Below are 16952 nucleotides of genomic sequence, written 5' to 3' on the forward strand. Positions count from 1 at the left end.
ACTGGCTAAAGAGGAAGGATATGGGAAATTTAAGCTCTAATCCTGTCACTCATTGACTACATGTCCTTGTCCAAATCATTTTCTCCTTTGTTAAAGAGCTTAGACAGGAATAATCTATGAAGTAGATTTCCACAATAAAAATCTGTGATTCTATTAAAAAGAGAACACCCTTTAAAATATGGCTAGTTTAAGTAAAGAATCACGATATGAAGTGCTTTTTAGTCAGTGGAAATTCTAGTTCACTTCTTGTAACATGTAGTTCTTTTAGAAATAGCATTAGAAACTATAATAGAAAACCTCCAGTTAAGGGACTTTTAATGTTTTGTTTTTCCCCACAAGGGACCAATTAAAAGAGTGTGGGCCTGTGGAAAACTGTATGAAGGTTTCTCAAAAAACTAAAAATACAACTATCATATGACCCAGCAATTCCACTCCTGTGTATTAAAAAAAACCCACTAATTCAAAAAGATACATGCACCCCAACAATGTTCATAGCAACATTATTTACAATTGCCAAGATATGGAAGCAATCTAAATGTCCATCAACAGATAAATGGATAAAGAAGATGTGAGATATAAATACACACTCTCTCACACACACACACATATACACACATGGGAATATTACTCAGCCATAAAAGGAATGAAATTTTGCCATTTGCAACAACATGGAGGAACTTGGAGGGTATTATGCTAAGTGAAATAAGTCAGATAGAGAAAGACAAATACTGTATGATATCACTTATATGTGGAATCTAAAAAATAAAACAAACTAGTGAATATAACAAAAAAGTAACAGACTCACAGATATAGAGAACAAACTAGTGGTTACCACTGGGGAGAGGGTAGGGAGGAGGGACAAAATAGGGGTAGGGGATTAAGAGGTACAAACTACAAAATAAAATAAATAAGCTACAAGATTATATTGTACAGCACAGGGAATATAGCCAACAGTTTATAATAACTATGAATGGAATAGAACCTTTAAAAATTGTGAATCACTATGTTGTATACCTGAAACTTATATAATATTTTACATCAACTGTACTTCAATTAAAAGAAAAAAGGGGGAAAAAAAGAGGCTGTGAGCCAAGGTATAGGGAACTGAAGGAATATGTACGAATCTAGCACTGTAAAAATGTTACAATCCCTAGACCCAAACAAATAAAAGAAGGGGGCTTCCCTGGTGGTGCAGTGGTTGAGAATCCGCCTGCCAATGCAGGGGACACGGGTTCGAGCCCTAGTCCGGGAAGATCTCACTTACTGCAGAGCACCTAAGCCCATGTACCACAACTACTGAGCCTGTGCTCTAGAGCCCGCGAGCCACAACTACTGAGCCCACGTGATGCAACTACTGAAGCCCGTGCACCTAGAGCCCACGCTCTGCAACAAGAGAAGCCAACGCAATGAGAAGCCCACACACCGCAACGAAGAGTACCCCCGCTCTCTGCAACTAGAGAAAGCCCACATGCAGCAACGAAGACCTAACACAGCCAGAAGTAAATTAAAAAAAAAAAGAAAAGAAAAGAAAAGAAGGGAGAGGTTACCAGAACATGGAAAAGTGAGTCATGCAGAGCAGGTCAGTTTTGGAGGAGTAGTGACTTCCCAGGAAGGCGAGGTGACCTTTCAGGAAGAAAGCCAGGGGAATAAATATACTGACCTCCCTCTCTTCCCATCCTGCAGTTTCCTGTCTGTGCTTCCTCCCTACTGGCCAAACTCAGTTGGAAGCCTGAGAGCACTGACCCCATTGATGTACTCTCTGCCCTTGAACTCCAGGACAGCCAGCTGGTAGAGAGTGGCCCTGGAGGAGAGAAAAGAAGGTAATCATCAAAGATGTGCGGATGAAAAGTTGGTAATCAGAACTTTAGAGACCAGATTGAAATTCACTTTACATGTGTGTGTGTGTGCGTGTGTGTGTGTGTGTGTGTGTGTGTTAACTTTGAGACATTAGTTGAGAAAATGAGATATTGTGAGGGGTGATAAGATTCTAGAATAATTAGTTCTACGATCAATCTTTTATCTTTCTGTTTTGCCTCTTTTAACTTGAACGAATACTGAATCATGACAGATGGCATAAACTTTAGTATTTGCTTCTCATCCATGTAAATAATTCCTCTTTTCTTTCCTTGCTCACATCCAAGTTGTTTCAGCTACACATCTGGTAATAAGGCATGGTATGTCAGAACTCTGATATGATGGTTTTTGTCAGAGAACTTCTATCTTGTTTTTAAAACCCGGCAGCTTCCTAAGCAGACAACAGCATTGCAGGGGAAGAGAAAACCTTAGTTACAACATGCACTATGTGGAGAAACACAGAAGGATGTATTTTGTTACATATAAAATCAGTCTTTGCAGTTATTTATAGCCTAAGTAACATACTATTCACAAAAAGCTCATGTTTCCAGATGTAATTAATTTGGTCTGCACAGGACAAATTTATCTTTTCTGAGTCTCACAGCTCTAAGCCCTGTCCTGTCAATCATTTGGGATCTACGCTGACTAGATTAACACAAATCCTATACTGTCCCAGTAGATACCCAATTTTGACAGTAGTTTCCCTCCATCGCCCCCCACCACCACCAAGGGTTCTCCATGGAAGACCCACCACATTAAGAAGGACAAATTGTCTTATGGGAATGAGTACAGGAGATCTTGACTAGTTCCTCTTTCAGAACTTTTCTACTTCCCGGCAAAACTTTAGACCTGCATTTCCAACTGTCACTTAGATATCTCCATCTAGGTATATTTTGGATGCATTTCAAATGCTACACAGTGCAAAGGGAACTCACTGAATTTTCCCAATTTGCTTCCTCTTCTAGTTAAGAGCATCACCATCTACCAAAACCATCGTTTAAGTCTCCCAAACTGGAAACTTGGGAATTATTCTTAGCATTCCATTTTCCTCATTACTCATATCCACACATTCTACAAGTCTGATAGGCTTTATTTTCTAGAATATTCTAGAAGCTACCCTTTCTTCTCTCACCCATTGCCACAAATTTCACCAAAACTGACACAATTGCCTCTTCAATAAGCTTTCTGACAGCATCTCCCCCTCCTCTCCTTGTCCCTTAGTTTTTCCCTAAGGCATCCTTCCACATTCCTTCTTCTGTCTTTCCAAAGGCATATTTAATCACAACAGTGGACTCCTTTAAAAACCTTAGTTTCTCCCTGGGGCCCACAAAATCTACTGCTTTGAATGCTAATATTCACACTGTGTTCTTCTCCATTTAGTCAACCTTTCTCTTATATGCAATCTCTTCTGACCTGTAAAAATGCATACCTCCTGTCTTTGCTTAAGCACTCTCTCCTCTTTGGGCATTCTGTACTTAACTAAATCCTCTCCATAATAATAGCACAAAAATAATTTATTGTGTAGCAGCACGGGATAGGCACTATGCTAAACACTCTACACTCATTAGATGTTATAAGCACCATTTTACATTGAGGAAATTGAAGTAAATAATTCGTCCAAGATCACATTTTAAGAAAACAGCAAAACTGGGTTTACAATTCAAGTCTATCTCAATCCGCAAACTGAAAACTTAAATGCTGCCTTCATTACAATATACCAGTTAACTCAGGTCAAGTTGTACCCCTATCTTTAAGCTCACAGATCATTCTAGTCCCCCTTCACTCATCTCTAATTGTTGTTTTAACCAACAACACACTATTTAGTATTAAATTACTCTTTAATTTTTTCTAAATCTTATCTGAATTGGATTGTAAATTCTTTGTGAGCAGAGAATTAAAAAAAAAAAATCTTAATATGCCTCCGCAATGGCATAGCATATCCTATAATAGCAAACAGCTATCTCTTATTGGGGCAGTTTATAAGCATACTTAATATTTACACATGTAATGAATACTCAGTGTTTGCTTTACTTAAATCAGGAGCAGACAAGATGAATTATATTTAGAGGATACAGTGAATGTAAAATTTTCAACAAGAGTAGAGACCGAAGTGTGTATCTGTATTCCATTTTTTTCTGTCCTTCCCGTGTTGGGCCATCTTTTTTTATCATACTACTGGACTTCTCTGTACTTGCAGTTATTTTAAGTGGTTATTACAAAAATGCTGCTCTACCTTTAGGGTAATAATTTCCACCAGCCTGAATAATTACGTTATGGATTTTGGCCACTATTAAGTCCAAAGCTTATACATTTAGTTTTTTCTACCTTCATATGCTCTCTCCCTTCTTATTTGAAATAAGCCCACTGTTAGGTGTGTTAGGTAACCCTGCTTGGGCCTATTTCGGAGAATTTATTCCTGGTAGGCTCTCTGGAAGTCCTTTTCGGAGGTGTGTAATTTTGCATCCTTTAAAAGCGTTTTGCATGACCCCGCAATCCCTTAGGCCAAATGCTCACTAACCCGGAAGGTCCACAAACGGAAACCGCGAGAGGCCCTCCGGGCGGCGGCACCAACGCCTCCGTGGCCCGAGGTCCGGTTGTGAGCGCAGCGGGCCCGTAGAGGGCGATCCCAGCCGGCCCCGCAGCCTGCAGGCCTAAGGCCGCCACCTCGGCCCAGCGGCGGGAAACCCCAGGAAGCTGGTTTCCGCGCGAAGGCAGCATTCGGGCCGGCGGGAAACGAGTTCGCGAAGCAGAAGGGTCCCCAAGGCCTTTCCTGGGTGGCCGGCCCCACCAGGCCGCGTGGCTGGCGGTGTCTGGCTGAGCGCGGTGAAGCGGGTTCATTTCCTTACGTGCTTTCTCACAAATTTAGGCCGCGCCCGCGCGCACGCACACCGCTTTTCATGATCATACAAGTGCACGTCAGAGTTTCTCATCTTTGGTGTGTTTTTGAGACCACAGAACCGAATCGTCTAAGCCTGAGGAGTCGCTCGCGCCCTGGGTCGCGAAACCGAGACCAAAGGTGCAACCCATGTGGGCGGCCTTGTAACCGCCAGACACCCGAAGACTAGAGGGCGTGTCCAGGGCCCAGGTGCACGCTGAGGCGCAAGTAACGGCTCTCGGCGGCCCCGCCCCTCCGCCCCGCCCTCCCCGCACCCGCCCATTTTAGTTCCCTCATGTCTATAGCCACTTCCCTGGTCGCTTCCTCTTTAAGGCGGAGCCCGGCGTAGATCTCGCGAGATCCGGGTTGGCGCCGTGACCTCCATGTGGGAGCTAGAGCTCTATAAGTAAACACTCCGCGCGGTGCAGACAAGGCTGTTTGCCATTTGTGAGGCGGGGGCTGCGAAAGCAGCCGCGCTTCCGACTGGTTCCGGTTTCCTTCCCTCCTCAGCTCTCTTAGGTGGGCTCGCGGTCTAGTATTCGCCGCCGCCTGTCGGGCCCGGCGTCTGGTCGGTCTTCCTCGCTTGTGCGCGCGCTCGCCCGCCAGCCGCGGAGAGCCAGAGCAGCCGGGGAAGCGGCGCGGGCCGGGCGGGGCGCGGCGCCCGGAGCGCAGGGGGAGACAAAGCGAAGCCGGCCCCTTCTCCCGGCGCCGAGATGTGGATCCAGGTTCGCACCATCGACGGCTCCCAGACGCGCACCATTGAGGACGTGTCTCGGAAAGCCACAATTGAGGAGCTGCGCGAACGGGTGTGGGCGCTGTTCGACGTGCGGCCCGAGTGCCAGCGCCTCTTCTACCGGGGCAAACAGGTGAGGCGCGCCCACCGCACCCCTCTGGAAGCCGGAGCAAGGGCAGCTGGGCGCCACGGGGTTGCGTGGGCTGGGCGGGCCGGAGGGCTTGGTGCACGGCGCACGCAGAGCGCACCTAGCTCCACTTCGGGTGGGCAATCCTCGAGACTCAGAGTGCGGCCCTGCGCCCGCCTACGGGGCCTAGCGGGGTCCTGGCCGGCCCCGTTGCAGGTGCGCTCGGCGGGGGCGCCCCGAGCGCCGAGACCTCACCGCCCTTACCAAGCGGGTCAGCAGCCGCAGGCACAGCCCGCCAGAGCGCCTGGGTTCCCTCGCTTCCCGCGCTTGGTGGGGTCCGGGGCCCCTGCAGGGCGGGGAGGGCAGCGGGCTCTGGCGGCCATGCCGAAGTGCGGGTGGGGAGGGTCGGAGGCCCCCGCTCCCGGCCGCGCTGACCCGGCTCACGGCTCGTATCGCTTCCGTATCTCTGCCGGGCTCCCGGCTCCCAAATAGGAGGGGAAACATACATTGCTCCCTCTGGGGCTCAAGACCCGAAGTCTGCCTCCTTACTGTGGAAGGGATTTATATATACTGAAGATTCGAAGGGTTTACAGAACTTTTGGCACTCGTTTCCCTCACCTTTTTTCCTAGAATCGGATCTGTTGTGGGGCAGATTAGAGACCTGGGCTAAAGAAGCTGTTGATGTAACCCGGGACAGGTTTAAACTGCCCAGTGTTTGCCAGGGGGGTTGTTCGCAGAGTGAAAAGCAGTGTAAAAGATTTCGTCTTGCTCTTATTTTTCACCTTCTAATTAGACCCCTCACTCAAGCTTTTAACACAGCAATTGGAGCATAGCCAGCGGTACATACTTGAAGGCTGAAAGTTTTTTGGCGGTGAGGGTGTCTGTGGGCGTCGCTGGTAGTTGAACAGTTTAGCCTTGGTCTGGTCCATTGAAGAAGATTTTTCCTACTCACATGGCCTGTACCTAGAGACCCAGACCCATGCTATTTTATTGCCTTTTTTTAAAAAAAAAAAACAAAAACGTTAATCCACTAAAGCAGTTGGCATCCTCCAGTTGGTAGATCATAGTTTGGCTCCAATCCTGTGGTTTGAAATAAGTGTAACTCTCTTTGATTTGGTAGAAGTAGCCGTTTTCCTACAGCCAAAGGGTTTGATAGGAATATTTTTCTCCCCTTCCTAGGCTTACCGTTTGAAACCTGCCCAGAAATTTCAGAGTAACAAGATTACACTCTGAGAAAGAGCCAGGGGTTTTTTTGTTTTCAAGTAAACGATAGCGTCTTTGATATGTGTTAGTAGCCAGTTTTATATTGATCTTCTAGTGTTAGACTTGTAAAAACAGCTGTTCAATTTAGTTGTAAACTTTGCTTTAGAAATAAATATCTGTGTATTAAAAACTATGTAGCTTTATATTGCTGTGCCTCCAGTGGCTGACACCTTTTTATCTTTTGGTCAAAAGCGAAAAGCATGTAATCAAGTTTATTGAATTTTATTTTCTAGCTAGGAACAATAGTACATAAATTCCTGGGATACTTTGGTGACTTCACCAGAGATAGAAATGAAGCGTGAAAATGTATTCCTGGGCGACACCCCTTACAGTCTAATTATCAAATATGATAAAAAGAAAATGTGCACCTGGCTGTCTTTAGGAGAAGGTAGGGATTGGGATAAATTCAAGGCAACAGGGTACATTTTCAGGAAACCAGGAGGCTGTTCCAGGTTCAGGGAAGAACTTGAGGATAACAACATTATGTACCTCCTAGCCCAGGACAGTTGATAACTCCCTACTTTGATTTCACTATAGGGATAAACCAGTAGGAATTAGGAATGGACCTTGGGTGCTGTACTTAGTTGGAGACAGAAGGAAGACATTGCTGAAGCTGTATTTGTTCCTTATGAGCTGACAGGTAGCCGTGGCAGTCATTATTATCTCTATTCTCCTTTCCTCTTTGGTGTTCATAGTCCTTGGACAGGATAGTGTGTCCTACTATTGGATTGATGTCACAGGGCTGCCCTTATCCTGTAAAATGCCTTTGTGCTTATTAGAAAAAGGCCACCCTTTCCTCAAGATGCCTTACTTCCACATAGTGAAAAATGTCATAAATAAAAACAAATTTACAGTGTCCATGATGTAAATGGTCTCCCCCCTACCCCCACCTTTGTATGTTAGTCTGCCGCTTTTAATCCTTGGAAAACATCAGAATCACCTGTGGATATTTATTATAGATGCTCAGCTCACCCCAGAATTGCAAGTGGTTGAATTTAACAAGACCCCATGGGAGACTCTGATGAGCACCAGAGTTTGAAAAATGAATGTTGAAGGATAGTCAGCCTCATACTAGTTTCTTACTGTTCAAAGTATGGTCCCTGGATCAGCAGGACCAACAGCATTAGCTTCACCTGGGAGCCTCACACCAGACCTACTGAAGTAGAATCTGTATTTTAACAAGGTCCCCAGGTGGTCTGTATGCAAATGAAGCTTGAGAAGCTCTGTAATTATGTGATTCTCTCTACTTTAGAGAGTCAGAATGGAGAGCCTCAATTCAGGGCTGTAAGTTCCAGTTAAAGTAGGGTAACCTCATTTGGATATTCTTCTCTGGGAAGTTGAGTTTGCACCCTGGGGGTTGGGGGGTTTTTTTTTAAGGAAGAGTTATATTGGTGGATCTATACATCTTTTTGAGAATCCAGAGCTTTTCCTACTTCGAAAGGATTCTCTTCCCGCTTCTCTTTCCTTCCCTGTATCACTGTAGGGACTCTTAGAATAGATTGTAGATGTGGGGTATGAACCAGAACTGAAGAAAAACTGAGTAGTTAGTTGCCTTTTGCCCCTGGACTCAGTTTTCACATGGAGTACAAAGTAAAAGTGTTTGCCTACTTAAAGGAGTGAGGGAGTGAGAGTGAGAGAGAGGGGAAGAGGGGGAGAGGGAGAGGGAGACGGAGGAGTGTATATGCTGTGAAAGTGTAATGCCCTCCACCTGCATCCCTTATTAGCCCCTTGGGAATGACTTCTCTGCCTTCTCAGCCACTGCCAATTGGTGTTTGCTTCCTAGTTTTCCCTTGCAGCACTGTTGCCGTTCTTACTGTTACCTGGAATTTCTTTAACCCAATTCAAGGAAAAAATTCTAGGACTAGTCCTGCCTCTCTAATATTGTAAATTCTGCAGCCCCATCTTCTAGGATGGCAGTTATCAAACATTTTCTGCTGTGAGACATTGATGGACTGTAGTTAAATGCATGAAACCCATAGGTGTTTGTAATTTCCAAATTACCCAGTCCTTTTCTCCCCCACTCAGCATACTTTAAGTGCAGGTAATTTTCAATCAATACTTTCATTAAATTTGGGAGAACTTTAGTACTTATTCTTATTTTTTTTAGCTGTGCAGCTTGCAAGATCTTGGTTCCCTGACCAGGGATCAAACTTGGGCCCTCCGCAGTGAAAGCTCAGACTCCTAAGCACTGGACTGCCAGGGAATTTCCAGTACTTTTAAAATAACATTCTAACAGTCTTCGCAACTCTTCACAATAGCCTAACTCTGTGGAACTTTCAGTGTGGTGAATAATAATCACTGTTTCAGGAAAACTGGGAGGGTACCTATGAATTAGGAAGCACTATATAATCTGGGTAAAAGTCGCTATCCTAGCGAGCGTGAGTAATTGAGGAAAAGTGGTTACTTGTTATTGTGGGCCTAATTTCTATTACAGGGCTTCATGCCTTCATATGCTTAGCGCTTCACTATGACTTAAGATACTACTTTTCCTTTCAAACCAAGTCTCACGTTAAGCAGCTTATATTTACTCTGATCACTTCCTAGAAACTAGTCAGAGGGGTTGGGTATAAGAATGCCCCCAAGGTCCCTCTCACTGACTCCTCAAATTTCAGTGGAAGTGTTTATGGAAATACTTTGGATTTCCAATTATTTCATCACCTTAACAGCTGTCTTCATTTTGGGGCATGCCCTACCAGTTAATTTGCATGTTCTGTGCTGTTAGTTTTTTCCCTACTTTGAACATGACATTTTTTTGTAGTTGTCATAATGTGCAACAGCTGTATGTTTAATCAAAGTTGCGCTTTTTCAGCTGTTACAGAATTGGTGTGTTCTTACTTGGGGGGGAGGGGGGAGGGGAGGGGATGCTGTTGGAGAAAGTCAAAATGAAGGTGTGAATGTGTAGTTTTTTGCTTCTTGAGGTTTTCCCAGGAGTTCAGGATTAGGAGTTCTTGTTTTTTTAATCAGATAAGCCATGTTAACATCATGTCCCTATAAGGGCTTATCTGCTTACTGACTTGGAAGACTCCTTAGACTTATTTGAAATAAGTATGTTAACTAATCTGTGAGATAATGTCTCATTTAATTCCCCCACTGGAAAATTTGAATTTCTCAGTCCCTTGTTCTGTTTAACGGTGTGAACACCTGTAGAGGGCAGGATTGTGCCAAGTGTATTCTTGGACCACTTGAATTAAAGTTACCTTACGTAGTACATTAGTAAGTTTGTCATTCAAGGACAGATTCTCATTCTTTTCTCTTTGGTTGACTTCTCACGTACGGCTTTATTGTGTTAGAGCTGTGAATGGTGACAGGTATTACATGCAAAGAGGGAAGAATGACTAGGGATTAAATTGGTAATGTTTCCGGGGAAATGGTAGTTCTGAACTTCAAGGAGTTTAGAGAAATGGCCAACTGACTTTTATAAAGAAACAAAATGGAGACTTAGTTTCCTAGGCCTTCCGTAACAAAGTACCAAACCCTAGGTGGGTTAAGACAACAAATTTATTGTCCAGCAGTTCTGGAAGCTGGAAGCCAGAACTCAGGTTGTCAGCAGGGCCATGCCATCTCTGGCTCTAAGGAAGAATCCTTCCTTGCTTCCTTTAGCTTCTTGATGTTTGCTAGCAGTCCTTGGTGTTCTTGGCTTGTAAATGTGTCACTCCAGTCACGTGGCTATTTTCTCCCCTTGTGTCTGTCCAAATTTAAACTTTTTATAAGGACACCAATCACAATGGATTAGGGCCCACCCTTTTCATCTAGTTTTAACTTGATTACATCTGTAAAGATCCTATTTCCAAATAAATAAGGTCTCATTCTGAGTTACTTGGGATTAGGACTTCACCGTATTTGGGAGGGGTTGGGGGTGGGGCTGGTGGATGCCATTCAGTCCTTTATAGAGACCCTGCCAAAACATGGGTAAGTTGCAAGATAATTTATTCACTAGTCATCCTGGAATACTTTTCATAATACAACTTGATCGCCTTTACAGAGAACTTTGAGCAAGTTGGAGTAGCATAAGCAAGAATTGTAATTATTCTTGTTTGAATTTTTTTTGCTTGATTTTTAAAAATTACTGCTTCAGAAAGATAAAATGGTTAAATGTCCTTATGAACACAAGGTCATAAAACAGTTCACTTTCAAAATTCACCTTTCTTGTAGATTCATTAAAATACACAAAACTTGTTGAAGTTTAGAGTTTTTCTGCCTAGGTGATGAGGTCACAGCAGCAGTGATAACATTTTTGGTTTCAGTGGCTATCAGTTTTCCCTATAGTTGATATAGAATGATTCTTAAGAATTTATTGAGGTCCTGAAAAGATGTTGTCATCAGAGGCCATAGGAATGGCTTCACAATCACTAAATTTCAGTGCTCTGTATTTTATTTTAATAATTTAGCTAGGACATTTGAGTAACTAAGGATGTAGAAAGATTGAGTTTTGAGAGAAGCATTTTAATCTTTTTCTATCCTTTTTTTCTAGTTAGAAAATGGATATACTTTATTTGATTATGATGTTGGACTGAATGATATAATTCAGCTGCTAGTTCGTCCAGACCCTGACCTTCCTAGCACATCTAAACAGACTGATGTACAGGCCAAACCCTGTTCTAATAGTCCACCTAAAGTAAAGAAAACCCCAAGGGTGGGACCTTCCGGTCAGCCGTCTACATCAACTCGTGATTTTCTTATTGATCCTGGCATTGGACTATACAAGGTATGTTGTCTTCCTCAGACTTCTGGTTAATTGTGAGAATATAGATATGTTCTCTTCAGGGTGTTGTGAACAAGAAAACATTGATTGCTGTTTGAGAGTAAAGATTGGGCTGTTAATATTTTAACTTTTAAAAGTAATCTTGAAATACTAGTGAAAGATATACAGGCAAATGTATAAAATGTGTATGTACAGTACAGAGAATAATAAAGCAAACACCTGTGTAATTCCACCAAGGTTAAGCAGTTCCTTTTTAAAGCCTCCTGTGTGCCCCTACCAGAACACATCTCCCTCTCTTTCCCTAAGAGGTAAACTACTTTTTCTCACTACTCTGGTCATTTTATTTTTCTTTAGTGTTAACTACTTATGTATGTATCTCTAAACAATGTTTTGTTTTGCCTGTATTTGAACTTTTACTTTTTTGCATATAGATATTTTATTTTTCACTATTATGTTATTCCGTTTTATTAACATGCCACAATACATTTATCTAATCCATGATTAATAGGTATTTGGGCTGTTTCCAGTTTTAGCTGTTTTAAACTGTGCTGTTTTGAACCAACTATGTGTATCCTGGTATACATGTTCAAGAATTTCTTTAGGAATTTTTACCTAGAAATAAAAGTGCTGGTGGAACTTCAGTGCATATTGTATCTGTAGATCAGCTTGGAGAATTGACATCTTTACAATGTTGAGTCCTTCATTCATGAATGATAGATGTCTCCATTAATTTAGATCTTTGACATGTTTCTCAATTACTTTTCTGTTTACATACCTTTGACTTATTTCTATTAGCTTTGTTTTTGATGGTTGCCTTTTAAAATTGCAGTTTGTTTGGTATGTAGAAATGCAATTGATTTATTTATTGACCTTTGTTATCTAGCAACTTCTTCAAATTCTAGTAAATTTTGTGGGAATAATTGACAGTTTTGCTCCATCTTTTTCTATCCTTATATTTTTTCTTAATTCTTACTGGTTGGGATAAACTGGGACCCAAACTTAATTTTCAGAGCGTTTTCAAGACAAAAAATTAAAGATTGGTAGACAAAATGAATTAAGAAAATGCAAATAGAGATCTATGGAAAAATGCAAACAGATCCATAAAAATGGAAAGAATCAAAACTGGCAAAGAGTTGTATCAAAGTACCTGGCCTGGCTACACTGAGGAATTGCTTTAAACCCATGACGATATCTAAATTGACCCACAAATGTTAAAAAAAAAAAAAAAAGCTTTCATTTGTTCTATAAATTTAGTGTAATATTGATACTTGAAACATGATAAAAAGCACACTAGTATCACTACATATTGATGTAAAACCTAAGTTATGCTTTTACAAATAAAATTATAACTATATTAGAAGACCATACCTTGACTAATTGTGGTTTGTCAGGAAGTGGGATAGTTCATTTTTAAGAAATATTTTAATATTTCATATTAATAAACCAAAGAAAACAAATGATCTAATCTGTTTTCTTCATCTAAATAAAAATTTGAATTCATTTCTGATTTTTTAAAAAAATCCTTGGTAACAGGAACAGATGGAATAGATGAATATTTTAAACCACACCCAGCATCATGCTTAATGGTGGGGAAAAGCCACAAACATTCCCATTAAAGACAGGAGCCAGACAAAGAAGCCCGTTAATGCTATTGTTTAACATCTTTCTAGAAGTGCTAGATGATACAGATAATCAGAAAACAAAGTGTTGTAAATACTGGAGAAGGCAGTCTTTACTTAGGAATACCTGGAAAGCTGAGAAGATACCTTAGAGCATTATGAGCCATCAGCAGAGTGGCTGTTGAAATACCAGTAGCTTTCCTTACTGTGATCATTTAGTAAAAGAAAAAAGTATAGTAACAAAACAAAAGTCTGCGAATAAACTTACATGATAAGCACAAAACTTGCATAAATTAGTGCCTTATGTAGTGCTCACAGTTCAGATTGAATTGTTAATATTGAAAGCCCACTTGCAAAATTGTTGTCTATGTCACTCATTGATTTCATCACTCTTTCAGTTACCAAAACTTTCTACTTGATATTTTTTCACATTATTTTAAAAATAAACTTGTTAGTTTAGAACAGTTTTAGATTTACAGCATAATTGGGAAGATACTACAGTTTTTCCATATATCCCACACCTGGTTTGCCCTGTTGTTAACATCTAACATTAGTGTGTGGCACGTTTGTTATAATTAATGAACCATATCTCATTAGCTTGTACCTAATGTCTTTTATGTTCCAGAATCCCATCTAGGACACCATATTACATTTACATTAGTATTATACTAAGATAGTTGTCACGTCTCCTTAAGCTCCTCTTGGCTGTGGCAGTTTCTCAGACTTTGTATTTGATGATCTTGACAGTTTTGAGGAGTACTGGTCAGGTATTTTGTAAAATGCCATGTTAGGATTCGTTTGTTTTCCTCATCATTAGACTGGATTTACATATTTTGGGAGGAAGAGCACAGAGGTGAAGTGCTATTTTCATCACATATCTAGGGCACTGTACTGTCAACATTCTATTTGGTGATTATAATTTAGGTTTTACATCAGTAGTAACTTACTACTGTTGATGTGAACCATAATCACCCGGCCAAGGTGTAGTGTGTGTCACATTTCTTCACTGTCAGTTTACTTTCCCCCACCCCCCTTTACATACTTTTTTTTTTTGAGATGAAGTCATTATATGCAGCCCAAACTGCATGTAGTCAGATTATCTACAAAAATTATTGGGAATTCTTTTATGCGGGAGACTTGTCTCTTCATTTCCTCAGTCATTTATTGACATCAGTATGGATATTTTTTCTCCTGTGTCCCTTCCATATACCCCCATTATTTTGGGTTCCTTTGATTTTCGTTGAAGCACTTTCTTTCTGGCACTAGCGCTAGCGCTTTTCTTTCGGGCTCATCTTGTAAGTTTCCTGCCCCAGTCCTGCAGTCAACCATTTCTCCAAGGAGCCTTGGTTCCTTTAATTGGAGAATGGTATTGGAAACTAAGATCTGGGCTCTAGGTGCTCCTTGCTACTGGGGTGTCCTTGTTTTTAGGGCCCTCAGCTGACAGAGCAAGGAAATACATGCAGTATGTATAATAACTTCTGTATATCCATGTATCTATAAATATTTATGTAACCATCTGTGTCCATATTAAGCTTACATTATTACATTTTAACTTTTAAGGGCAACAGTTTAGAAGCTGCTACTTTTGACTTGATTTGTTTTGGGCCATGTAGGTATGAATTTGTTTTCATAGGAGAGGACCAGCTTATGAATCTGCAGATCTGAGATTAAGCAAGGTTAAGTAGTTAAGGTCAATTTAAATTCTCTGTTTAGCACACTTCTCAATACCCAGTTGTGTCCCCTCCCCCAAACTAATTCAGACAAGCATCATGAGAAACTACTTCTCTTAGCAGATCTTTGCTTTTTATTTGCAGTGTTAGCACTTTGGCTGTCAACTATCTCTAGTACTTGGTTTTGTTTTTTAAACATCTCTTATATTTCATATTAATATATAGCATAGATGTTAAGGACTTGAGCTTTGTTGTCAACCTTGGTTTCAAATTTCAATTCAGCCACGTTCTGAGTTGGACAAATTTGGCAAGTAAGTACATTGTCTCCCTTTCCTCATTTAGAAATACACTTGGAACCTGGCATGTGAACTCTCAAAAGGCTACTGTTATTTGTAAAGTAATATGTTTAGTCAAAGCTGCACTTAACCTTCCTCTTTAGTTGAAGAGACTAACACAAACTTACTTGCTTTTTTGGGTGAAGCTCGGTAATTGTCATAGATATTTGAAATTTTGACTAGTGACTTTTTCATATAGAAGGGTTTATTTCTGGATAATCCATTCATTGAATATTTAGATATTTAGTGTATATTTGTACTGGGTACTAGAAATGAGGGGTAAACAGATGATATTACCCTCTGCCTTCATAATTATATTAGATGTTCTTTTGGGCTAGCCTGAAAATGCTCAGAGGCTTCTACTTTTGACTTATTTTGAGTTTGCTTTGAATTTTGTCTGTTTTCCTTAGAGTGAGTCTCTGAATAGTGAGTATATCAAAATTTCATTAAATTGTGTCTGAATCATTTAAAAATTGGGAGGTTTTTTTTTCCTCTTCATGAATTCTTGCCTATGTAATTTTTTGCTTTATAAAGATTTTTCTCTATGGATGAGCAAACAGATTTGGAGGCTTTCCCTTCCTTTTGCCTAAGAATATTTTTGGACCTCATGATAAGCAGGCACAAAAAGTGGATTTTCAAAGTAGTGTACTCAAAACAGACATAGGTAAACATTTAAACTTTAAGATGAAATTTTAATCTGAAGTTGTTATCCAGTATCAGTCTTGTTTTGCCCTATTTGATAACTTTGAGCGATATTTGGTCAATTTCAGATAGCTTTTCATACGTTGTAAGAAACCAGATATCACTATCACGTTTAGAAAGTCTGTGGAAGATTGCAGAGGCTGGGTCCATCCATTCCCATTGTACAACACATTGAATCACACTGGCTCTAGGAAGTAATTTATTTTGTGAAACCAGGTGGACCTCTGATGCCTAAATTGGTTTTAATTCTGGTTTTTAGATGTGGAAGCTTTGTATGACTCACATCAGATCTTACTGTTGAAATGACTCATTCTGGCTTAAATAATAACTGTTTAGCATGATGATAGTAAGCTTTTAGGATTTAGCTAAGTGTGTGGCACTGTTAAAACTTTTTACATGTCTATGCTTATTGTAGCAAATAAAGAGGAAAATTATCAGTAATTACTAAGTAAAAATCATGGATTTCCTATATTTCCTGTCTTGTCTATAGTGCAGTGCTGCTTTATTTAACCTTGTTGATCATGAAATGTAATAGACAACAAATAAGAGTAGAACTTAAGATATTATGAAGTCAGTGTCCATAAATACCACTCAAATTAAGAAATAGAACAGCAGTACGCCAGGAGCTTCTCATGTGCCCCTCTTGATGAAACTCCCTCCTCCCTAGTTGTAACTACTACCCAAACTTCTATGGTAGTCAATACTTTACTTTTTATTAGCTTTAACCTTTTATTATACTTAACCTCTTAATAACATTTAACCTATGTATGCATCGCTAATTTTCCTCTTTCTGAACTTTATATAAATGGAACCGTATTGTGTTTTGATTTGTAACTCTGAAGAAACACGGTATAATGAGAGAATCATGTTCAGAGTTAGAGAAACCTTTATCAACTTAGCTCCCATTTCTAGCTGTGTATCTTCTGAGGGCAAGTGTATTTCACTTCTGAACCTAATTGGAAAATAAGAATGACGTTGCATTGTAATTTTTAAAGGAGGTAACGTATATAACGTTAAATGGCTAATGTATTTACTAAATAAGCATGGTATGGTAATAAGACCGACCATACTA

General features: G+C 40.6%; 1 protein-coding gene across 1 annotated transcript in view; it reads left to right on the top strand.

Moving 5' to 3' along the window:
• Nucleotides 1-5116: 5116 nt before the first annotated feature.
• The window catches only part of UHRF2 (ubiquitin like with PHD and ring finger domains 2), a 74110-nt gene continuing 62274 nt past the window's right edge, over nt 5117-16952 (top strand). Inside the window, exons 1-2 of the mRNA XM_060015347.1 lie at nt 5117-5595; nt 11324-11557. Coding sequence (XP_059871330.1) covers nt 5443-5595; nt 11324-11557 — 387 coding nt within the window. The 5' untranslated portion in view covers nt 5117-5442. The remainder of the gene's footprint in view (nt 5596-11323; nt 11558-16952) is intronic.

This window comes from Delphinus delphis, chromosome 6 (genome assembly GCF_949987515.2).
Source record: "Delphinus delphis chromosome 6, mDelDel1.2, whole genome shotgun sequence".
Classification (NCBI taxonomy): domain Eukaryota; kingdom Metazoa; phylum Chordata; class Mammalia; order Artiodactyla; family Delphinidae; genus Delphinus; species Delphinus delphis.